Below are 23637 nucleotides of genomic sequence, written 5' to 3'. Positions count from 1 at the left end.
CTAAGTGGTCCTGCTTGAACAACAGCCTCTGTCTGTTGACCTTGGCCTTGGCAAGTTGGGAGGAAGGCTGCTGGGACCCCAGCGGCTCTATGGGGCCTGGACCTCCTCATCTATTTCCCTTGGCTTCCTTTGCAGGGTCCGCCTGGCATGAGGGGCTCCCCAGGTCCTCCAGGCCCTATCGTAAGTATCTGTGGTGCCCTGGCCTGCTTGAAAGGCTGTCAAAGGGGTCATGACACTCAGACACTCGGCTGCCTTGTCCCCAAAAGGCTGGGCAAGGAAGGAGGAGGGGACTTCCACTGCCCTCTCCTGTCCCTCCGAAGAGCATTTGCAAAGATTGTGCTCTTCCACCACCGAATGCCCTGGAAGCGCCCTGCTCTGCCCACTGCCTGTGGTCCTGCTTAGGGAAGGTCCTCAGGGGCACATCTTTGCTTCCCTGTCCCCACTCCCTGCTGTACTTTACATGGTGGCCCCAGGCCACCCTCAGCAGGGGGCCTAGGCTTCAGGCTCACAGCCTCTGCAGCCAGGGAAGCGTGTGGCATGCCGGCCAGACCTCTCCGTGCCCCTGTGATGCCAGTCCCCACAAGGGCTCAGAGCTAAGATGGAACTGTCCTCCCTTGCTCTGTAAGGCCATTGCTAGGGTAAATCTACAAAGACCAGACCAGGGCATCTACTCTGGAGTCCTCTGTGATGTTGACATGGCAGGCAAATAGAAGTGACTAGGGAAGGCTGAAGGAACTGAAAAGGCTTTCTTTGAAGAAGAAAATGGCTGGTGGGAGCCATCTTAGAGCCAGGGAGCCCCCCGACTCGGGGCACAGATGGAGGTTGGGTGGCAGGCGTGGTGGGCAAGGCCAAAAGAAACAGCTTCTGCTGCAACCAAGTCTTCGTTAGACTCCGGAAGGCTGGGGAAGCACTCGAGCCGTTCTGCAGCCCTGCCAATGGAGGAGCCATTCTTCCCGGAGCCAAGGGGAGGAGCAGTTGTCTTTCGGGCCAAGACTTTCAAGGAGTCTCTTTTCTAGCTGCCTTGAAAATACTCCCATGACCTCCTCTCCCCATGACCCCCAGGCCCCAGACTGTGCCCTCCAGGCTGCCCCAGGGTTACTGTGCCTGTGAGATGTGACCTGCCTGTTTCTCCCACCAGGGCCCCCCAGGTTTTCCTGGTGCTGTTGGCTCCCCCGGATTGCCTGTAAGAACCTAGCGCTGCTCGACCTCCCCTCCCCCGTCAGCCAGGTCTCTGTGGCTTTTGCTCCGCTCCCCTCCTGTCATGACTTCACCTCTGTCCTCTGTGTTCGTTGTCCCCCTTCAGGCACGGTAGCTAACGACACAGGTTCTCTGAGGTCCCGGCAGCTTGGACATCCTCCCAGTCTCTGACTCCTCTCCAGTCCCTCCTCTCCCCCTTCTCCTGTGCTCTTTCCCTCCTCTTGTCCCTCTTCCCCCGTTCCGCCCTCTTCTCCATCTCTCGCACCATCCTGCAGCACTCCCCCAAGTCCTCCTGAGCTCGTGAACCTTCCTCTTAAGCTGGTGCCTCTAGGGGCCTCTCCATTCCTGCCTTCTCACTCTGCCTTCTGCTTCTCACCACCTTCAGAGTTGCCTGAAGATTTGCTGAAAGTAGTTCTTGGGGCCCTGCCAGGCACCTGGCTTAGAGCCCAGCAGAGATGCCAAAGCTTCAGAGCTTCACATTGCAGGCTGGCACAGGTTTGCTGCCCTGCTGCTTGGCAGGGCCGTCCAGAGGCACCCAGGGATTTAAAGGCAGCCCTGCCTGCACCTTTCCATCGTGCTAGAGGAAACTCTCAGCTTCCTCCTCTTCCCTTCCTCTTCTTTGGCTCCAGTCCCAGTCCGCTCCAAGGCAGGGTGTGTGATACCAGCCAGTTGGGTTTCTGAGGGTCGTGCGCCCTGCCCCTCTGTGTCCGGCACCTTGGCCGGCTTCTTCTGCCAGGTGTCGTTAATTGCTCTGCCTTCGTCATCGTCACAGGTGTGTTTACATCACCCCCAGCCTCACTGTTGCTTCCTCCTGGGTCACGGAAACTAACCTCCTGTGTGTCAGGTTTCGTGTTCCTGGGGCCTGGCTCCTCTCCTCCCAGGCATGGTGATGGAGGCTCAGGGAGCAGGGCCCCTGGTTGTCACAGATCCATCTGTCCCCACGTCCTCATCTCTGGCCGGGTCTTGTCTGTTTCTGCTTGCTTGGGTGAAGGGGCCATCTGTCCGTCTAGCCATCTGTCTTGTGTCGTGGAAAGGCTTGGGCGCCGTCTCTTGAGGGGACGAAGGGGAAAGGGGCAGGAAGGGTGACATTAATGGCGAGGCACCTGCAAAGGCCAGGGTGAAGAATTAGGGGTGGGGCTGTGGCTCTCGTGGAAAGTGACATGCCCTCCCCCCCTGCAAAGTGACAGGGACTGCTCTGGAGGCAGCCCTCCTTCGTCTCTCCCCTGCATCCCTCCAAGAAGGTCATTTTTGTCTTGGGGTGGGGGACTTGGACAGGTAAGTGCTGGGTGTTTGATGATATCATACACTTTGGTGGCAGCATCCATCTGGGGTACCTTTCCTGACAGTTGCCCTTCAGAATAAGCACACATCTGATCTGTCACCCTCCTAGGGGTATACCCCAGTCAGTTACCACACAGGGCATACCAGCTACAGGCACCTGAGAGGTACCCTCCCAGAACCACACCCCGGGGGGCATATTTCTACAGCTACCTGTTTTGAAGGGTGTCCTGAAAGGCACCCATGTGTGGGGGTTCACACGTCCACCAGTCATCCTTTTGGAGCACACCCCTTACAGGTCACCTTGCCACAGACACTAGGAGAGCCTCTATGGCCTCCACATTTGCCTGGAGTGGGAACAGATGGCTGTGGGCAGGGGGAAGGAGTCAGGGGCTGGGTGGGGACCGCCCGCTCCTGTAGTTTCTCATGATTTTTCTCTCCAAGGGCCTTCAAGGAGAGCGAGGCCTCACGGGTCTGACTGGAGATAAGGGGGAGCCGGTAAGAGGAAGCTGGAGTGGGGGTTGGAAAGGGAGGAAGAGCTGGGGAGGCAGAGCCTGGGCTCCGAGGGGTGGTTGCTGGGTGGAAGCTGGGAGGTGGACTCCTTGAGATTCTCTGCTCCTCTGCGGGGATTCCCTTAGTGTGGGGTTTCTGCACTCCCCCAGGAGCAAAGGAGGCCGATCTCCATGTGCCCTGATTCCCTGCCAGAAGGACGCACAGCCCCTGTCTTCCAGCAGCGTCCCTGGGGGCACTCAGCATTCCTGCCCACACCCTCCTCCCTGGTCCTCATGTGTGCCCTGGGTCCCCTGCTCTGGCTCAGCTCCCAGGGTCTGGGCCAGGCTGGGGGTTGCCTCCCCAGCCCAGGTCCATGGTGGTGGTCACCACCAAGGGGACCTGGGGCTTGGGGAGATGGCCCAGTGTGGCAGTGCTGGGGCAGGCTGGCGCCTGCTAGATGGCAGCCCCAGAGGTTTTGGCTTTGGCCACCCTCTTACCCAGGGAGGGGAGGACGGAAATGCTGGGGGCTGTCCAGCCTGGCTGCCTTTCTTTGCAGGGTCCTCCAGGGCAACCTGGTTACCCAGGTGCCATGGGTCCCCCAGGACTGCCTGTGAGTAAGGGGACTCTTGCTGGGGAGTGGGTGTGGGGTACCAGAGGCTTGGGCTGGTGGTGAGGACAGGGCCAGGCTGTGCAACCTCAGCGGGCTCCCCGTTCCTGGGCATTTCAGCCTCTTCCTTGGCTGAAAGTGCATTCAGCCCCTCCCCGCACCGTAGGCCCCCTTGGTAGTGTGGCTTGGCCCCACCACTCTGCTCGGAGCACTCTGCCAGGCCCAGACAAGGAAGAACTGAGATCGGCCTCCTGGGGCCAGAGTGGGGGGAGGCAAGGGGGCCGGCGGGAGAACTGGAGAGACAGCCACCCCTACAGAAGCCACTGGGTGGGTGTCCTCCTTTCCGCTCGGGGCTTGGGGGGCATCGTGGCAGGTGGGAGGCATGGCAGCCTTGGAGCACCCAGCGGTCACCCCGGTGCCATCCCCCCAGAGCTGGTCTGGGTGCCAGCTGCAGTCTCCACTCCTTGCCTTGGCTCCTTGACGGGCTAATTCTGCGGGCTAATTCTGTTCTCTCTTTGCCACTTGTCAGGGCATCAAGGGAGAGCGTGGCTACACTGGGTCAGCGGGAGAGAAAGGAGAGCCGGTGAGTCCCAGTGGTGCGGCGGCGGGTGCAGGGCTGCACGTGGAGCCGCAGAGCCTGGGGCTGGAGAGTTGGCAGCAGCCAGAGAAGGCGCACTGTGACCCCTGCTGCCCCCACCCCCAATCCGGCAGCACAGTCTGGGCCCCACGGAGGTGGAGGCTGTGAGGAGAATCCCCACAGGGCTGCCAAGGGGAGGGGCTGGGAGGCGGCCGCAGAAGCACTACTCTGCCTCCTGCAAGGGAGGGCCTCGCTGTGGCCCCAGCCCCCACAGCGCCACCCTCGAGCCAAGGCCTGCCAGGCCCCACGCTGAGCACAGGAGCTGGGCTGTGACCAGATGGGGACACTGGGGTCCCCAGAGTGACAAAGCTGTGACTCACCTGCAGCTAGTGAGTGAGTTAGTGGTGACACCCGGACTTGAACCCATGTCTATCTGGTGACACATCTCACAAACCTCAGATCTAGGATCAGCCAAACTGGGACTGCAGCCTTGCTGATTCACCAAGTTCAGTGCGGCCTCAGTGGGATTCAGCAAACCCTATCAAGCATTTACTCAGTAACAGATATTTCTCGGGCCTGTGGGGTGCTGGGCTCACCTCTGAGGGTGTCTGGGTGAACAGGGCAGGCAGTTGCCCTCGTGCCCTGCCATTGAGGAGGCAGCTGCTGGATGAATAAGCAAGTGCGTAGGAGCTACAAGGGCTGGAACTCATGGAGGAAGTGGGGCAGGGAAAGGGAAAGGGCTAGAGAGGTGTTCGGCACCTTCAGGGCGGAGGGGCAGGAAGGCCTCTCGGAGGAGGTGGCATTTGAGCTGAGAGTTGATGAGCAAGAGGGAGGGATCCCTGAGGCTGTCTGTACTGGGGAATTCCAGAGGGAGAGGCCAGGTGGGGCACTGCAGGAACAGCTTCCAGCCATCGAGGGATTTGGCAAGGTTTCAGGGGACCTAGAAAGGGGGAAAGGGGCATTTGAGGTAGAAGGGAGAGCGTGCTAAGGGTGCAAAGGCCTGGGGACATAAGGGTATAGAGTGTGTCAGGGAATAGCAGTCTGACTGAGCAAGACGGAATATGAGAAGGAGAGGGGGAGGAGAAGTGGGAGAGGGTGGCTGGTGCAGGCCACAGGCTGCCTCAGAGGCCAGCGCTGGTGGGAAGCCTGCGCCCCACTCAGAGGCAGACGGAGCCGCTCAAGGTGTTTGAGCAAGAGTGACATAATCAGAGCGGTGCTAGAGGAGAAGAGGGCAGCCATTTGCTGGCTGGCTTGCAGTGAGCCAGGAGGTGGCAGGACAAGTTAGGAGGCCGGGCCAGCAGCTCAGGCGGGACAGAGGAAGCCTGAGCAAGCCAGGCAGAGGGGCTCCCCGCATGTGCCCGCCTCTGTTCTGTGCAGTCCCCCATGGAACCCCCGCCTCACCCTTCACCTCCCCAGGTGGAGTGACTGATTCTGTTCCTTTGTGTCTTAGGGCCCCCCAGGATCTGAAGGCCTCCCAGGCCCCCCAGGCCCAGCGGTGAGTGAAGGAGGGGCAGAGAGATGTGGATGTGGGACCCCTGGGGTCTGAGGGCAGGAGGATTAGGTTTCAGCTGCATTGTTCTCTGTGAGTGACAGGGTCCCCGAGGAGAGCGAGGACCCCAAGGGAACTCCGGTGAGAAGGGCGACCAGGTGAGTGATGATTGGGACCTGGCTGCAGGGAGGCAGGGAAGGGGCTGGGTCCTCCTCCCTGGTGGTCACCGGCTCTAGTCTTCCCATCCCACCTGTCCTTGGGCTGTGACCTACCTCATGCCCACAGCCTCACCTGCCAGCCATGGTGGGCGGAAGGGAGGGCAAAGCCCGTGAGTTTGAGGGTGCCCTCACCTGTCACTCTTTCCACCTGGGCAGCCAGGCAGGAGGGGGAGTGGCGGCACAGCACACTGTCCCTTGCTTCTCATCCTAGGGATTTCAAGGCCAGCCAGGCTTTCCGGGCCCACCGGTGAGTGAAGAAGACACAAAGCGGGCTCTGTCTGATGTGGTCTCGTTGGGAGGGGCAGGCCTGGCCAGGCCAGGCTCAGGGAGGATGGCCCTGGGGAGAAGAAGGGAGAGGCACGGGAGAACGGCCTGGGTGGCCAGGCCTGATTCCAGGAACCAGGACCTGGAGAGCGCAGCCTCTTGGGTGGGCCTCAGCCCGGCAGGCCAGGCAGACGTAATATTCCTGGGTGGTGCTTCTAGGAAGTCAAAATGAATTGCTTTAACAACAGTGCATCATGCACAGAAGGAAGAAAGAAGGGGAGCTCCCCCTGTAGCCCCAATTCATTCCTGCCTGCCCCTTTATTGATACAGGGTCCCCCTGGATTCCCAGGCAAAGTTGGAGCACCTGGCCCACCTGGCCCCCAAGCAGAGAAGGTGAGCAGGACCCCTGGTTGGCCAAAGTCACAGATCTGAGCCATGCAGCTTCCATGACCCTGTCCCACCCCTAGCAACAGGCTTTTGGGAAATCCCAAGACTGACCCAATTGCATGACGGCTGGGAAAAGAGGCCTTCAGGATGGGCCCAGTGACTACCGGAGGGTGACAGGGCCTGCAGCAGACCAGCAGGCTCCTCGGGGTGTCTGCTTGGCCCAGGATGCCTGTGGCCTCTGTGCAGCCTAGGCCCATGTCTGCTGGGATGGGGGAAAGCAGGGAGGTAGGGGGAAGAGGCAGAACTCGACAGGCAGCTCAGGCCGCCTTCCTCTCCTAAGCGAGGAGGAGCAAGGAGCTGAGAGAAGGGGAAAGCGCGTCCCAAAGGAGGACACCAACGTGGAAGGGGCATGCGCTTCTCCTGGGTAGTGCTCCAGTTGTGACCAAGGCCCCAGAAAAGGTGGGGGTGGCCTATGTCCTGCCTAGTGACAAAGGTGCGGGGAGCAGCAGTCGGGGGAGTCCTGGGCTGGCTGCCCTTAAGTTTGGTTTGATCAATGTTGGAGACACAGCTCTGCCTTGGTTTGGGGCTGACATCCCTGCCTCAGTGCAACCTCTGGGCTCCCTAGATGTGCTGGGTGGATGGTGTAAGAAGCCCCTGAGCTTGGGGTGGGGGGATCTGGGTCGAAAGGGACGAGCAGGAGCCTACAGCCTTGAGGAGAGCGTCTTTCCTCTGAGAGCACACACATGAACATCTCATGTGCAGGTGAGGAAACTGATGCCCACAGGCTTGGGGCAGCCCAGGGGCACATAGCAGTGTTAGCAGCTGAGCTGAGACTTCCTTCCCAGCTCCAGGAGGACCTAGGTCCCTTGCTACCTCCGCAGAGCCCATGCTGATCAGCCACGGTTGGGACAGTCGAGGTTGCCAGCTCCCTTCACTTCCCTTCCCTGCGGAGGACCTGCAGCCCCTGCTCTCCTTAGGCTGGTCATTGCAGACAATCCCAAACCTCTGGCCAGTGGTTCTTCATCCCAACTCCCAGTGGGGGCCAATATTGGCTGGGGCTGTGCTGACCCCTCCTGGTGGCTGGTGGCATTGCAATGCCCCCCAAGTTCTTTTTCTCCTTTGCTGGGTCTCTCCAGTGGGATGCCGTCCCTTGACCACCCCACAGCCACTGATCCAGGGTAGCTGCCCTCTCCCCACTGGGAGAATGCAGCAACCTTCCCCGCTATGCTGCTTGCCTCCCCCCGCCTTTTCTGGTAAACATTCCAATCCACGCATCAGTTCTCATCTCTACTTTGAACCTTCGATGGCTTCCCAGTGCCTGTAGCAGGGGTTTTCAGACTTTATTTTGTAGTCCCTGAGTCTTTTTATCATATAAAAGGAAACGTAAAAACGTCAATCTATAAAACAAATGCCACTGGAGCGGCCCTGGCTAAGACAACAGTCGGGGTCCTGGAGTCCCCCCTCTTCAGTCCCCACTTCATGCCCCCAGCTTCTAGGCTCCCCTAGGAGCCCCCAGCGCTCTGAGAAGTACAGCTGAAAACCCACTGACTGTTCGATAAAGTTTAGCACAGTGTTCAGGGGCCCCACCCATCAAGGTGACTCTTCTGCCTGCCCACCCATCCCACGGGCTCCCCTAAACACCCTAGACACATGCCAGGCTAGGCACGTGACCACTTGCAAATCTTTATCCTTCTCTTAGGTTCCCTCTGGCATGTGCTCTTCTCCTCCACCTGCCCAATCCCAGACTTCCTCAGAGCCTAGCATCTGGTGACACTTCTGTGACACTTTCCCTGGTTCCCAGTCAGAAGGAACCGCTCCCTCTTCTGAGCTCCCACAGCCCCTTTCCACGCAGAACACATGGACTGTTGCTTTGCCCCTGCCTGTGTTGGGCCCGTGACCCTCACTGGACTGTGAGCTCTTTGAGGACAGGGGTGTCCACTTTTTCATCTCGAGGACTCAGAGCCCACGTGGCACCAGGTGCACTGTGGAGGCCCGTGTGGATTGAGCCCGTGTAGATTCCAGATCAGCACACGCTACTGAGCCCCTGCCATGCCAGCCCCTAGGTCAGCACTGGAGAAGATGCCCTGTCCCTTCTGCAGGGAGCAGCAAGGAAAGGGGATGCTTTGCACACGAAGACAGAGCCTCCTGGGGAGGAGACGTGTGGCACATATGCAGTTAGACAGGGACAGACTTGGCCCAGAAGCCAGCTAGCTGTCCTGTTCCAGCAGCAGAACCCTTGACCCAGGGCCTGGTCTCCACGGTGGGACAAAGCCCTGCTAACTTTATTGGTGTTGTGGGGGGTCTGGTTTCCAGGGCAGCGAAGGGATTCGAGGCCCATCAGGCATGCCTGGCTCCCCTGGGCCACCGGGACCTCCTGGGATTCAGGTGAGTGTGTGCCCTCTCAGCCTGGCAGGCATGTGGGGTGTGTGTGCACGTGTGGGGTGCACATGTGTGTGCGTGTATGTGTGTGTGTGCGTGCTGGGGGGAGACAGTGGAGGGGTGGAGAGAGTCGAGGGGCTGGGCCATGTCTCCTATTTCCTATTTCCAGGGCCCTGCCGGTCTGGATGGTCTGGATGGGAAGGACGGCAAGCCTGGCTTGAGGGTGAGATGACGGGCCGGGAGGGCAGGCACCCCTTCCTCTCCTTTTTTCCTGGAGTGTCAAAGTCAGGGAAACCGTGATGGAAAGAACCGAAGCATCCCCGTCTTTGTCGGGGGCACCTGTGCCCTCCTCGGTGTGTCTCTCTCTGCCCCCAGCTCCCCAGTGGCACCACAGCCCCTTGGTTTCCAGTTCTCCTAGTGGCCTTAAGCAGGGTAGGCGAGCTAGGTCTCACCAAAGGCCAGATGATGAAGGCAGTATGTTTGCAGAAACTCAGACAGCTGAGGAACCCAGGCTGGGCTTCGGGAAGGATCAGGGTGTGGACAGGGAAGGACTTGAGCAAGCCCTGCTCCTTGGGTTTTGCTGGGGAATCTGAAAGGGCTGGGGCCACAGGAAAGGGTAGAACATCAAAGTCAACCCCCTTATATATCCCAAAGAAGGAAAACGAAGGCCCAGAGAGGGACTGGAAGTCACAGGATCCACAGCCAGTCAGAGGCTGAGCAGGCTTAGATTCTTCCCTCCATCTGAGGATAGCTGCAGAGGGCCTGGAGAGGGGAGGACAGTGGGATGAGGTGGGTACAAGCTGGGCAAAACTGCTGTCTCAATCCTCCTGGTCTCCTTCCCTAGGGGGACCCTGGTCCTGCTGGCCCCCCTGGACTCATGGGGCCACCGGTAAGTTGAGCTGCAGGAAGGAGTTGGAAGCTGCGATGCTGCAGCATCTGCCTGGGTGGCTGCAACAGCAAATCTAGACCCTCCGTGGACCATGCTGTGACTTTGGATGGGTTTGAATTGTTTATACTGAGGAAGGAGGAGTGGGAAGACGCCCCCAGTTGACGTGAAGGACATGAGAATTCCCTGCTTTTTCTTTCAGGGCTTTAAGGGGAAAACAGGACATCCCGGCCTCCCAGGACCTAAGGTAAGGGCCTGCCGACCTCTGCCAAGCAGGTTCTCTGCTCTCCTGAAGGCCTGCCCCCAGGCAGACATGGCAGCCCAGCCTGGGCAGAGAGGCCATCCCAGCATCAGAGCCTCCTGGGGCCAGCAGTGCCTGGCAGACTGGGTCAGAGCTTCTCTGTCTACCAGCCGGAGGGCAGCAGAGGTGGCCAAAGCTGGGGCAGGTGGCAGGGCCACTCTGATGTGAGGTTGACCTGGGGTAGGGATGTCAAGTGACTGTCTGGCGTGCCCCCACTGCTTGCCCTCTCTGTATTCTAGGGTGACTGTGGCAAACCAGGACCCCCTGGCAGCACTGGCCGGCCTGGCGCAGAGGTAAGGGCCAGGGAGCCACACGGCTGCCTTCAGTTTGCCTTTGGACTCTTTAGAGTCTGGGGTGCAGCCGCTTTCTCCTGCTCCGTGGCTGCTTTCCACCTCAGTCTTCTGGGAGGGGTTCACCCACCACTGCACCTCTCGAACTTTCTCCCTCCTCTTAAGGGTTGTAACTGGTTCTGCTCCCTGGAGGTTGTTGGGTCACCAACCTAAAAAGGCAGGGCCTGGCCTGCTCAGGCTGTGGGTCTGCCCTCTCTACCTGACTCTCTGAGAGGCATGGGTCTGGAGGCTGGGAATCACCTGGCTCCTTTGGCCATGGGCGTTAACACCTGTTCTGCCCAGCCCTCTCCCACCCGACAGCCACATGGTGCAAGTCGTCAGTTTGTGTCATTTTATCCTTTTTCTGGCTCCTACAGGGTGAACCTGGTGCCATGGGACCCCAGGGAAGACCCGGTCCCCCCGGCCATGTTGTGAGTTGAACCAATTTCGTCTCTGTCTCCATGAGAGGTAGCATTTTGGCGGGGTGGGTGGCAGTGCCTAGGCTGTCATGACCTGAAGGAACTAGCCACAGGGGCTGCCCCGCCATGAAGCTAGATGGCTCCCATGTGGGAGCTACTGGCCCAGCACTGGGGCCGCTCCTTCTGTGGTTTCCAGGCTTTTCGTCATTTTCTTATTTTCTGGGCACATTCAAGTCCACTTATCAGATGAAGGTCATTCAGTCAACACATAATCATGGAACACCTGCGCCATGCCAGGCAGCAATCCAAGCGCTGGGGCAACAGCAGTGAGCAAGAAAGGCGAGGTCCCTGATCTCAGAGCTGGCACGCAGGTGCAGCAAACAGAAGACCCAACATGAAAGCATCAGGCAGCCATGCGCTGTCACAGAGAGGGCCAGGGAGGTGACTTCGGAGGAACCCTTCTTGGAGAAGCGACATTTGAGCTGAGGCCTGAATAAAAGGAGGCAGCTATTGAGCAGTCTAGGGGAAGAGTTCCAGGCAGAGGGGGCAGCAGGTACAAAGGGCCCAAGGCAGGGAGGAGCTGGAGGTGTTTGAGGAACCCCAAAAAGAGCAGGGTGGCTGGAGTGTAGAGTGAGAAAGCTGTGAGTAGCAAGGGGACAGCTGAGCTCGGAGAAGGACATGGTGGCGATAGGAGCGGCCCTCTCAGTGTGGTCAGGGGTGGGAGAGGACAGACGCACGGAAGCCGTGGATGGATAGTTGCGGTGGAGACGGGGAGCTGTGGTCAGATCTGGGAGGTGTCTGGAGGCGGGGGACTTGCTGATGAACTGGATTGGGGTTGGGGAGACAGAGTGACATAAAGAGGGGAATCAGGGATGACTCCTGCATTTGGCTTGGGCAACTGGGTAAATAGGTGGAGTGTTTTCCAAGACAGGGCGACTTGGAGAGGATATTTATCAAGCAATAATGAATTTTCTGTCTACTTCACTCATCGCTAACACAGACGACTGCCAGGCGGTGCCTTTGATCAGAGTGACAGCACTGGGCTGGTGGGACTCCAGAGAAAAGCGAAGATACTGGCATTTTGTTGCAGCCCTGTTGTGGCTGGCTGCATAATAATTTCCAAAAGGCTTTTGGAAACGTTAAAAATAGTTCACGACCAAAAAAAAAAAAAAAAAGGAACTCTCAGGTCTCCATCTCTATTTTTACGCATCTCAAGGGGTCCAGAGGCCCTGGATTCAGAATGTCGTATCGAGGCTGGTTCCCCTCATGTGACGGGTGACGGGGTGGCATACTCAGAAACGTGGCCCCACTGGAGACTCAGTGCGGTGCTGGGGCCGACAGGGTGCAGGCTTCCGCCTCTCACGTCCGTCTGTCCAGCCCCTTCGCCCTGCGGCGTGGCTGTCTCCATGCAGGACATTTCCACCTCAGGAGACTGGAGATGAATCTGGAACGTGCCACCTGGGGGTGTGAAGGGAAGCGCTCTGAGAGAGACCCAAGTGCCCCCCGGCGGTTCAGAGAAGGTGTCGCTCTGGCCAGGGAGGTGACCTTTGAGCTGCACCGCAGAGGCGTGGATGTAGGCATCAGAGCTGGGGGAGGGCGTTTCAGACGCAGCCCCAGTGCAGCAGCGGGGAATGTCTGGGTGTTGGAGTTCCGGGCACCCCAGTGTTGGGCGACAAGTGTCAGCTCCTTGTCCCTGTGGATGTCGGGGTCAGTGACAAGCCCCTACCCCTCACCCCCTGCTACACAGGCCCCCAGCTCCTCCTCCATAGGACAGCAGGAAGTGGGCTGCTGTTAGGGAAGCAGGGGTCTCAGTGGCTGCCTACGCCGACAGTAACTCCCCAGGCCTTTGTCCTCTGCACTTGGCCGCTGGCCATGGCTTTCGGGTCATCCCGCTCAGCACAGCCCCAGATGCTCCACTCAGCCTGGGTTGGAGGGAGGGTCCTGTGTGCCCAGGGTCCCCCAGGCCTCAGCTCTGGGCACAAATCTTGTCAGAAGCTCAAGTGTAAGACCAGAGGGAAGGAAGGTTTCCGGAGGAAACGGAGCTGCTGAAGTTTAGTGCTTGTTCCTGCCGTCAGGCCTTGTGCTCCTCGGGGTGTTGCTATTAGAACCTGTTTCTGTCCCACTGACTCATCTCTCTTTAGGGGCCACCAGGGCCTCCAGGCCAGCCAGGACCAGCTGGGATCTCTGCAGTGGTGAGTAACATGCTCCTCTCCTTCCTCCCTCCCAGGAGTTTTGCCCTGCTTGGCTGTGGGCTCCATTCCGAGGAAGCTGGGGGGATGGAGAACAGTTTGTCTCATCCCCTCCTTTCCGGGCGTTGGCCTCTCCTGCCCCCAAAGATCTCACCTTCTAGGATGTGGCAGAGGGCTTTGGAGAGGGCTGGAGGTCATCTCAGAGTCCTGCTGCAGGCTCGGACAGTGCCACCTCTCCCTGTGGCCCCCAGCACACGATGGGGTATCTGTCTGGCTACGTGGGGGTCCACTTTGCCTGCTTCCCTCTCCTCTCACTGTCTCCCTTCCTATTCTCTAGGGTCTGAAAGGAGACCGAGGAGCCACCGGAGAAAGGGGCCTTGCAGGGCTCCCAGGCCAGCCCGGCCCCCCTGGACACCCTGGTCCCCCGGTAAGACCCCACATCTTGCAGCATAGCCCAGGGGGCAAGAGTCACTTGGCTCAAGGCCTGCTGAGCACAGCACGACATATCTGGGGCCTCCAAGGAAGGAGCGGCTGCCAGCATAGCGGGATGGCAGCGAGGCGCTTGGGCCTGAGGATCATGCGAATTTGGAAGGACAGGCCCTGCAAGGCAGTGCTGTGCCAGGCTGCCCACGAGGTCACTGCCTGTGACGGTGCACCAGCCTCAACCTTCTGCAGCCCCCTCGGCTGCGTGGCCCTGTTCTGCCCCTGCCCCTGCCCCAGGGGAGCTTGTTGGTAATCACAGAAAATCTTGCTAAATGTCAGGAACCAGAAATGCAGTCCTGTTACTGTAACTTCCTGAGGTTCTCAAAAACCAGTTCTTAGCTCACATTTCCTACTCAGAACGCTGAGATATTGGTCACCGACACATGCTGAGTGGTGGACTAAGCATCTGGTGTGCATTTTATCTTTTTCTCTCTCCCTTTTCTTCCTTCCTTCCTTCCTTCCTTCTTCTTTCTTTTTCTTTTCTTCTTTCTTTTTCTTTTTTTGACAGAGTTTCTCACTTGTTGCCTAGGCTGGAATGTGGTGGCACAATCTTGGCTCACTGCAACCTGATACCCCTGCTCAGCCTCCCGAATAGCTGGGATTACAGGCATGCACCACCACACCTGGCTAATTTTATATTTTTAGTAGAGATGGGGTTTCACCATGCAGGTCAGGCTGGTCTTGAACTCCTGACCTCAAGCGATCCACCTGCCTCGGCCTCCCAAAGTGCTGGGATTACAGGTGTGAGCCATCGCGCCCAGCCTTGCATTTTGTCTTAATCTGTGCTGCAGCCCCATTTAGTGGATCTGACTGTCCACGTTTTACAGATGAGGAATCTGGGGCTCCAAAAGGTTAGGTAGGTTGCTTGGAGTCACACAGCTCGTAAGTGGAAGAGCTCTGACTTGATCCCAACCTGCCTGATTCCAGAACTTGTGTCCTTAGCCACTCTGCAAATCTGCCTCTCTCAAAAGTTCCAGACAGGTGAACCCCATCAGGTGCAACTGATTGCCAGGCTCAGGGATGAAGTCTCCTGGGAGAGCAGAGGCAGGGACCCAGGTCTCCTGGGACTCAGCAGGATGCTTTCCACCAACGCAGACTTTTGCTGGGGGGCAGCAGCAGTGACCGTGGGGCTGCTAGCCTGGGCTGGGGTATTTGACTCCCATTGGCCCATCTGCCAGGTGGGCTCAGTCTTACCACGCCGATTGGCTCTGATTCTTACCAAGGACTCTGCCTCCCTCCTTGCAGGCTCAGGAGCCTCCAGGGTCCCTGGATGAATCTCCCACTTGCCTAGCAATCACCAAGTCCTCTTCCCCAGCAGCCCCCAGAAGGGGGCTGGCCCAGGGAGGCAGCCTTGCTGGTTGCAGGGAGGGGGCAGGCTCAGGCTGTTCATGTGTTCATTCAGCAAACGTTTAACATAGATTCAGAACCAGGGAATGTGCAAGGTGCCGGGATCCAAGCACACAGCAAGGCAGGCATGGTCTGATCTTCCCTTATAGAGCTCTTGTAGACAGGGGCTGGGAGCTGTTGGGGCTCTGGGATCAGGCTGGAGTATGGGGTGGGGGGTCTAAATTTCCACCGCCTGCACCCAGGGCGTCAGAGGGTGAGGGCTGGAGGATCATGGCCTCTGGGTGGAACAGGGGGCTGGGCATGCCCCATGTGCGATGTGAGGCATCTGACACCAAACTGGGTTGGAGCTCATCACGTCTCCATTGCTCTCTACTCCCCAGGGTGAACCTGGTGCAGATGGCGCAGCTGGCAAAGAGGTACAGTTGTACTGGTCTTCTCTGTTTCCTTGGGGATGCTTCCCGCTCCTCACCTTGCCCTGACCCCTCATTTATTCAGTAAACATTCCCTTTGAATGTTTACAGACTATCTCTGGACAGATATACAGGAAACTGTTAACCCTTGTTGTCCTGGGGAGAGGAATTCGAGAATTGGGGCCAAGGATGGGAGTGAGATTTGTTTTACTTTTTAAAAACCTCGTACCTGGTCAAAAAGAGACAACAACCATAACAACAAAACAACAACAACAACAACATAATAATAATAATAATAATAATAATAATAAATTCCAAACAAACATCTCTTGGGCACCAGGTCTTTCCAGTCCCCCCGGTATGCCACAGACTGGCCATCTCATTCCGACTTCTTCTCACCTCTCTTCATCTGTGATGGGGGTCCAGCCAACATGCTTAAACAAGGCCATGCCCTGGGGACATCATTTTCCTTTCCAGCTGTCAGCCCCTCTGTGGGCAGAAAGGCTGTGGTCCTTTCTCACCCAGAGCCCGGCTGGACACACCTGGGGCCTCGGGCTGTGGAAGGGGCCTCTTCACTGCTTCTCCCTCCCCAGGGCACCTCAGAGATGCTGCCCGGACTTCACCTCTGACTCTTGCTTTCCTCTAGGGACCCCCTGGAAAGCAGGGATTCTATGGACCTCCTGGGCCCAAGGTGAGTGGGCACTGGCCGGGTGTGGGAGGAGAAGCTGGAGAGTTGATGCAGCCCAGCTCCAAGTTACCACTTTAGCCACAGAGAGGAGACACAGGAAGGCCAGTGGGCATGGGAAAAAATGGCAGAACTGGGAGCAGCAGAGTGTCTGAAAATTTCCCACTTGGGGTCATTAGCTGTGGCTGGGGGAAAGGAAATCTCCAGTTCATTTACTTACTGATTGACTGATTCATTCATTCATTGTTTTCATTTCCTGAGCATCCCCTTGCTCCTGCTCACATTCCAGGCCCTTGTCCTGGCCTCAGGTAAACCGAGGTCCCTGAACAATAGATGCTCACAATAGACCAGTCCCACTTACACAGGGGAATAGTAAGTTTCCAGAAGCCGAAGAGATACAGCGCTGTGGGCGAAAGGCAGAAGCACCCAACCCAGCCTGGGGAGTCGAGGAGGCCTCAGCTCAGGAGGGGTGCACTGGGTAGAAAGAGATGAAGGGAAGGGCATTCCAGGCTGGGAGGACCACAACAGAGAATCTAACCAGTGAGGTCTGGCAGGAGGCGGAGGGCAAGGAGAGGAGGCTGAGGAAGGAAGGATCAGAACCACATCACGAATGGCCTTGTATGCCTGGCCCAGGAGTGAGTGCTTTATCCTGAGGGCATTTGGGAGCCATCAGAATTTCCTTTTTTTTTTTTTTTTTTTTTTGAGACGAGTCTTGCTCTGTCACCCAGGCTGGAGTGCAGTGGCGCGATCTTTTGACTTACCGCAACCTCCGCCTCCTGGGTTCAAGCAACTCTACCTGAGCCTCCTAAGTAGCTGGAATTACAAATGTGTTCCACCATGCCTGGCTAATTTTTGTATTTTTAGTAGAGACGGGGCTTCACCATCTCGGTCAGGCTTGTCTTGAACTCCTGACCTCGTGATCCACCTACCTTGGCCTCCCAAAGTGCTGGGATTACAGGCGTGAGTCACCACGCCTGGCCTAGGAGCCATCAGAATTTCTAAGCAGGGAGTAACAACCAGAGAACTGTCTTCTAGGAGGACCAGTGACTTGTCAGGAGGCTGTGGCCACAGTCCAGAGGGAGATGCTGGGGTCTGGTGGGAGGATGGAGAGAAAAGGGCAGACTGGTGAGACATCACTATGCAATTTGACAGGACTTTGTGTCTACCTTGTAGGGTGATCCAGGAGCTGCCGGACAGAAGGGCCAGCCAGGAGAGAAGGGCAGAGCCGGCATGCCTGGTGGGCCGGGCAAGAGTGGTTCCATGGGGCCTGTTGGGCCACCGGGCCCTGCAGGAGAGAGAGGCCACCCTGGATCTCCAGGGCCCTCGGGGAGCCCTGGATTGCCTGGTGTGCCTGGCTCCATGGTAAGGGGGAAGGCTGGCAGCCATCGGCTCTGTCCCATAGAGCAGGCATGTGGGGTGGAGCACGGATCATCTTCCAAGCTCTTGTTAACATTCTGTGGGAAAGAGCATGGCTCCCAGAGGGTGGTTCTTAACTAAAGGTGGGGATGATAGGACCCTCTCCCCAGAAAAATGTGCTTAAGCACAAGATGTTTTGTACCATTTCTGGGTGGTTAGGACTTTGGATTAAGAATCTACGGAGGTTGCTGTGAGCTGAGATGGCACCACTGCACTCCAGTCTGGGTAACAAAGTGAAACTCTGTCTCAAAAAAAAAAAAAAAAAATCTGTGGGAGGCTCCTGGGACCTCTGCCTTCCTCCCCATCCTTTATTTCCATAGGGGAAAGTGCTAGGTTTGGAAGTATAATTGAGGCAGGTTTTCTTCTCTTTTTTCAGGGAGACATGGTGAATTATGATGAAATCAAGAGGTTCATCAGACAAGAGATCATTAAAATGTTTGATGGTAACTGGCAGCCAGCTGGGTGGCAGTGGGTGCTGCCTGCCTTTCCCTGCGACTTCTCTGCCCTGCCTGGGCCTCCTTTTCCTTAAAGCTCCATGTCCTGCTCTTGCCCTCCACACACTCACAGGCCTGGGGTTGACAGGCATATGTTCAGTTATCCTTCAGACCTTCCTTGTCACCTGCTCTGTTCAGAGATAAAATGATTCCCTCCCGCCTTCCCTGTGCCCTGACTTGAGCAAAGGAGACAGACAAGAAAATTGGTATCAAACGAGTCTGCCTGAAGTGAGCTCTAAATACAGGGGCAAGCGGCACTGTAAGATGGCTGGGGTGGTTTATTTGAAGTGTTTTTTTCTGTTCATTTGTTCTTCCAACATTGATATGCCAGGGACTGGGGAAAACACGGGCCCTGTCCTAAAGGGGCTGGACGTCTTGCTTGGGAAGCAGACCTTGAATGCCAAGCAAGGCATCTGGACTTTATTCTGAAGCCAGTGGTGAACTAATGAGGGGTGTTGGAACAGAGAGATGCCATAGTCATATCTGCGCTTTGGAAGGATCTCCATAGGGAGCGATGTGGAGGCCAGGACATGGGACCCCACTTGGGAGACCTACCCCCATACTCCTTTCCCTGACAGCCCTGTGAGGGCAGGCTGCTGTGGGCTCCATGCTAGCGACCAGTATGCAGCATCTGCAGTCATTCTGAGTCCCTGGGGGACCCTCTGACCTGTCTTTGTCTTTTTTTACAGAGAGAATGGCTTACTACACCTCCAGGATGCAGTTCCCCATGGAGATGGCGGCAGCTCCGGGACGACCAGGGCCCCCAGGGAAGGATGGTGCTCCGGGCAGGCCAGGCGCTCCCGGATCACCTGGGCTCCCTGGTCAGATTGGCAGAGAAGGACGGCAGGGCTTGCCAGGAATGAGAGGTAGCTCTGCCCTACAGTTCCCAAGGGACACACGTAGTTCTTTGGGGCAGGCCAAAGTATTCCATGAGGTGTCTTGTGAATACGAGGGATGTGTGTGTGTCTTTCAAGTAATCTGACTGGCTGTGTCATTTTTCTGCTCAGGGATAGGACTTATTTTATTTCTTTTGTTCCAGGACTGCCTGGCACCAAAGGTGAAAAGGGGGACACTGGTGTTGGCATTGCAGGAGAAAATGGTCTTCCTGGACCCCCAGGTAGGAAAAGCCACCACTTGAGACCATGAATCCAGAGCAGCAGAGACCCCTTTTCTTTCTGATCCTCCGATGACACAGCTGTGTCAAGCTCCAAATAACGGCAGGCCAAGCAACCACCATTTATAGTAATGCCACTGCGTGCAAGACGCTCTGCCAGGGCCTGTGGGGATGTGGGGGCGGAAGACTCAGAGCCTGTCCTTAAGTCCTAAACTGGGCTAGCATGACGCAGTGGGAGGCAGCCACATGGAGCTGGGGCTGAGGAACTCGAGTTCAGGTTCTACTCAGCACCTCACTGGCTGCGCACCTCAAGGAGGCCTTTGAAGCCCTCTGGAGGTGCTCTCTAAGATGCGTCTTGGCTATCTAGCCTGAAAGAGAGTGGCCAAAGCCTGATGACCTGGCTCTGAGACCCAGCATCACAGCTTACCAGATGTGCAACCTCTCTGAGCGTGTGTCCTCATCTACAAAATTAGGCAATAGCTCCTTTCTCAGGAAATTGTGCAGATTCAATGAATAATGCATCAGAAGCACTCAGCCCTGTGCCTGGCACACGGAAGCTCTAAATAAAACTTGCCAGCGGTATTGTTAGTGTTAAAATAATGTGAGGGTCAGACTAGGTCTTCATGTAAATACGTGGTAACTTGAGAAACAGTCACCAAATGGAAGGTGTTATTTGATGGCATTATGGCTTTTTTCCCTCATGATCTGGGTCCTCTGATTGTCCCTTTGTGGCCATTCCCTCCCTAGGTCCTCAAGGTCCTCCAGGCTATGGCAAGATGGGCGCAACAGGACCGATGGGCCAGCAAGGCATCCCTGGCATCCCTGGGCCCCCGGGTCCCATGGGCCAGCCAGGCAAGGCTGGCCAGTGTAACCCCTCTGACTGCTTTGGGGCCATGCCGATGGAGCAGCAGTACCCACCCATGAAAACCATGAAGGGGCCTTTTGGCTGAAATCGCCACCTGCCTTTGGATGAAGGACTCCGTTGGGAATAAATGGCCAAAGCTTATAGGACTCTGTGAAAGGTTGTGAATGTTTTTGTTGTTGTTTTTAATTGCTGTTAATATTTTTTAAATAATAAAGAAACAAAACGATCTGCCTTTTTCCTTCCAGCGGGTTCCCCTGCAGCCAGAGCTCCTTGTCACCCCACTTTTCTCATTTAGTTCCAGGATCAAAAAAGGGCATTGTGGGTACAGGGGCATACACCTGTAATCCCAGTTATTGAAGGGGCTGAGGCGGGGGGATCGCCTGAGCCAGAACTTTGAGACCAGCCTGGGCAACATGATGAGACTCAGTATCCAAAAAATAAAGGTTAAAAAATAAAGGGCATTTCCCTCCTGGCTCGTGGTCAGCCAGTGGTGCTGTAGGATGCTGCTGGATGATCTGCGTGGGGGCGGCTGGTGATCCGCTGCTCCTTGGAACCTTGTTCCCTGTCCTTATGCTCACTTCTCTTGAGTTAGAGAAGAAGCATCATTCAGCCCTTCCTCTCGAATGAACGAACGCAGGTTGGATGGCCCTGCTTCCAGCTTATAAAGGCTCCTGCCTATTTGATTCCCTAAGTAAACCATTGTTCGGCACCCCACCCACTCTTTGCCCATCCACTTCACCTCGTCGGTGTGACCCAGAGCTGGTCCGGGTTGCACCCTGGGAAAACGCCACCCGGTGCGGAGGTGTGTTCATCTGCCTGGAAGCCCTTTTAAGCATGCAGGCGCTTCTTGATGCTCCAGTAATTCTGTGATTAGAAAACCTGTGCAAACGGGAGAGAAGATAGACTCCAGCTCTGGCCTAGGCGGCCAGGGAATGCTTCTCTGGGAAATGAGATGGAACCTTCTGCCTGAATCAATGCATGGCCCCGTCACTAGCTCTCCATAAGGGCTTCCAGCAATGAATTTCTGGAGGGCAAATGACTTCTCCTGTTATTCTTCGTTATTCTAACATATGTGGTGCTTTTCCTGTACATCTTAGCCTAGGCCTTTAGAAATAGCCAGGCTGTATCAGTACAAAGGGGTCATAGGCAAGCCATGAACAGATCTAAGCTCATGATCCTCAAAGTCTACTGGGAGTTTGGTGGTCTCTCTGCTGTCTCCTTCTCCCTATGTAAAAAAAGCGTAGGAAGGAAAAAAAAAAAGACAGTGAATTGAACATTACAGAAACATTCTCTCTTGAGCTTCTTCCTTTTCTCCTTTTTAGATCCCTTGTCCTGATGGGCTGGCTGCCCTGTGAGAAAGCAACAAGGCACTTCCAGGGGGATTTCCAAAGAAAGCTTTTTCACTGGCCCCAGCTATCTGGAAGGTTTATTCAAGTTGGATACACTTCAAAGGACTCACAGAGCAGGCTCAGAAATGTACCCAAAATCTAGATGCTTATCCAAACTGCCTGAAGCCTTCAAACCGGCTGTCAAATCTCTGCAGAGCTGGTATTTCTAGCACATTCTGAAAATTCCCTTCTCTAGTTGGGTCCCAAATACCAGGAGACCAGCCTATTGATGGCTTTTCTGAACCTTTGCCCTATTTTTTTTTTCCTGCCAGGAGCAAAGGTGGGCTGGTGGCCAGAAGAATGAAATCAGACAGACTCCTGAGCACACCCGAGGTCTCATGTGATGTTTTTAGATAAAGGAGGAGCTGATTCTTTTTTCATCCCTCCCCAGCTATTCTCAGTTAACCCCGGTTCTCACATAAAACATTAAAAAGCAAAGGCATCATTTTTGCATTGAAGTGGCGGCCAGGGTTTGGACCATTGTCGAGGACAGATGTGAAAGCACTCCCATTGGAAGGCCAGCTTCCTCTTGCAGCCTCGTCTGCCGAGTACTAGCCGATGATGAGCCTTATGATGAGGGGCATGTTGGCGCCAGCAGAAAGAAAGAGAAGCAAGGAGCAGCTGTGGAATTGAGCAGGTTGGCTTTGAAGGCCAGAGGGGGAAAACCGCTATGAGGAAACATCAAACTCATCCTCTGTCAGGGTCACCAGGGAATCGATCCTTATAGAGTAAATGATGCCTTCTTCACTTTTCTTCCTGAGTCAAATTCATGCTACTCTTAGGGGATTCTACGACAGGCTAGGTTTAAGCTTTCATGATTTGAATGCATGTCTCCCTGGAGTTTGAAATTGCTGTATTTTCATGAACCATGAAGAACCAGATGGAAAGCTGAATTTTATAGTCTCTTCTGTTACTGTGGTCAGCAAAAAATCCATGGATCTTGCTCATCAGTTCAGGAGCCGGGTAAGCTGAAGAGAAAGGAAGGAGGGGCACGTGTCTTCCACTCCTCTTAGGCAGCTTTTGCATGTTCCAACCCTGCTATCCTTCTGTCTTCATTTCTTATCTTACTCCAGGCTTTTAAGGCAGCATACAGATCACTCAGATTGGAAAAGTCTAACTTGATGAGTCCATTTCCCCCTCCTACTTTGTCCCAGGGACTGTACTAGGCTCTGGGGATCCCAAGGCAAACTGGACAGATATGGTCCCTGCCCCTACAGCATCCACGGGGAGAGCAGACAGTTAAACAAGCACTTAGTAAAGTAGGATAGGACAGTGCCAGGTACCAGGGGAGTGCACAGCTGGGGAAACTGACCATACCTAGACAAAGAGATGGATTCAGGCAGAGGGAACAGCACGTGCCAAGGCCCAGAAATGACTGGGTGCAGCAGGCTGAGTGATGGGAGACAGGACAGTGCGGTTGGATTTTGGAGCATGAATAGGGGAGACACAGTGGGAAACCACTAGTGTGTTTCTCACAAAGGAGTGTCAAGTCAGGTTTGCTGAGTGGGGAGTTCGCTGATGGCAGTGTGAAGGATGGACTGGAGGGTCCTTAATTTGAGAAACCCCTCTGCTCAGTAAGATGGAGAAAAGGCTGCTGCGTATTTATTATGCAGAGAGAAATCTAAACTTTGATGCTTCTGGAATTTAAATCTTCCTTTTTGTCATAATATTTTCCTCTGTCACTCAAATTCGACAGAACCTAATTAGACTCTTCCTTCATCTGGGGTCTGTTAACCACTTTACATGACTAGATTTTTCTCTTTTTTTTTGAAGGTGGGGGATGGAGTCTCGCTCTGTTGCCCAGGCTGGAGTGCAGTGGCACAATCTCGGCTCAATGCAACCTCTGCCCCTCGGGTTCAAGTGATTCTCCTGCCTCAGCCTCCAGAGTAGCTGGGACTAGGCGCAAGCCACCATGCCCAGCTAAGTTTTGTATTTTTAGTAGAGACGGAGTTTCACCATGTTGGTCAGGTCTTGAACTCTTAGCCTCAGGTGATCCGCCTGCCTCGGCCTCTCAAAGTGCTGGGATCACAGGTGTGAGCCAGTATGCCAGGCCACGGATTTTTTTTTTTTTTTTTTTTTTTTTTGCTGGAGATCCCAAAGGACTAGATCTTTTTTTGTGGCTGTCCTGAATAGTTTATGGGAATAGACAATGTCAATGTACTCTCCTTATGATCCCATAATGGAAGGGAGTGTGGCCAAATTGCCACATCTGCTGTTCTCATTCCTCAGTCGCTTCTGCGGACAGTTGCAAATCATCCTCTGATCCACAGCATCCAACTGGAATTTAAATTTCAGAACTAGATCTAGTTGGAATCAAAGAGAATTAATTCCATAATAATTAGGTGGGTGTTGGTATTCCTTCTCAGTAAGCCATACAGAAGCTTGGCACAGAGCCAAGTGGCCGCTGGGAGGTTGTGTCTCCA

At 55.6% G+C, this 23637-nt stretch overlaps 1 protein-coding gene across 6 annotated transcripts in view; it reads left to right on the top strand.

The window, feature by feature from the left end:
* The window catches only part of COL16A1 (collagen type XVI alpha 1 chain), a 53032-nt gene extending 32980 nt beyond the window's left edge, over positions 1-20052 (top strand). For 2 of the 6 annotated variants that reach the window (XM_017527886.2, XM_017527885.1), the window contains 24 exons: positions 136-180; positions 1139-1183; positions 2920-2973; positions 3524-3577; positions 4104-4157; positions 5602-5646; positions 5745-5798; positions 6070-6105; positions 6453-6515; positions 8823-8894; positions 9058-9111; positions 9733-9777; positions 9977-10021; positions 10315-10368; positions 10782-10835; positions 12965-13015; positions 13350-13439; positions 15223-15258; positions 15899-15943; positions 17111-17299; positions 17730-17796; positions 18537-18713; positions 18887-18964; positions 19709-20052. In XM_017527886.2, the coding sequence (XP_017383375.1) occupies positions 136-180; positions 1139-1183; positions 2920-2973; positions 3524-3577; positions 4104-4157; positions 5602-5646; positions 5745-5798; positions 6070-6105; positions 6453-6515; positions 8823-8894; positions 9058-9111; positions 9733-9777; positions 9977-10021; positions 10315-10368; positions 10782-10835; positions 12965-13015; positions 13350-13439; positions 15223-15258; positions 15899-15943; positions 17111-17299; positions 17730-17796; positions 18537-18713; positions 18887-18964; positions 19709-19911 (1710 nt within the window). In that variant the 3' untranslated portion in view covers positions 19912-20052. Of the gene's footprint in view, positions 1-135; positions 181-1138; positions 1184-2919; positions 2974-3523; positions 3578-4103; positions 4158-5601; positions 5647-5744; positions 5799-6069; positions 6106-6452; positions 6516-8822; positions 8895-9057; positions 9112-9732; positions 9778-9976; positions 10022-10314; positions 10369-10781; positions 10836-12251; positions 12390-12964; positions 13016-13349; positions 13440-15222; positions 15259-15898; positions 15944-17110; positions 17300-17729; positions 17797-18536; positions 18714-18886; positions 18965-19708 lie in introns of those variants that run through there. The other 4 variants (XM_017527889.1, XM_017527887.1, XM_017527888.1 and 1 more) reach the window with 3 other exon arrangements.
* Positions 20053-23637: the final 3585 nt, after the last annotated feature.

Source organism: Cebus imitator, unplaced genomic scaffold, assembly GCF_001604975.1.
Source record: "Cebus imitator isolate Cc_AM_T3 unplaced genomic scaffold, Cebus_imitator-1.0 Scaffold51, whole genome shotgun sequence".
NCBI classification, from domain to species: domain Eukaryota; kingdom Metazoa; phylum Chordata; class Mammalia; order Primates; family Cebidae; genus Cebus; species Cebus imitator.
The sequence above is the reverse complement of the archived record's forward strand: the minus strand, read 5'-3'. Positions and strand labels throughout refer to the sequence as shown.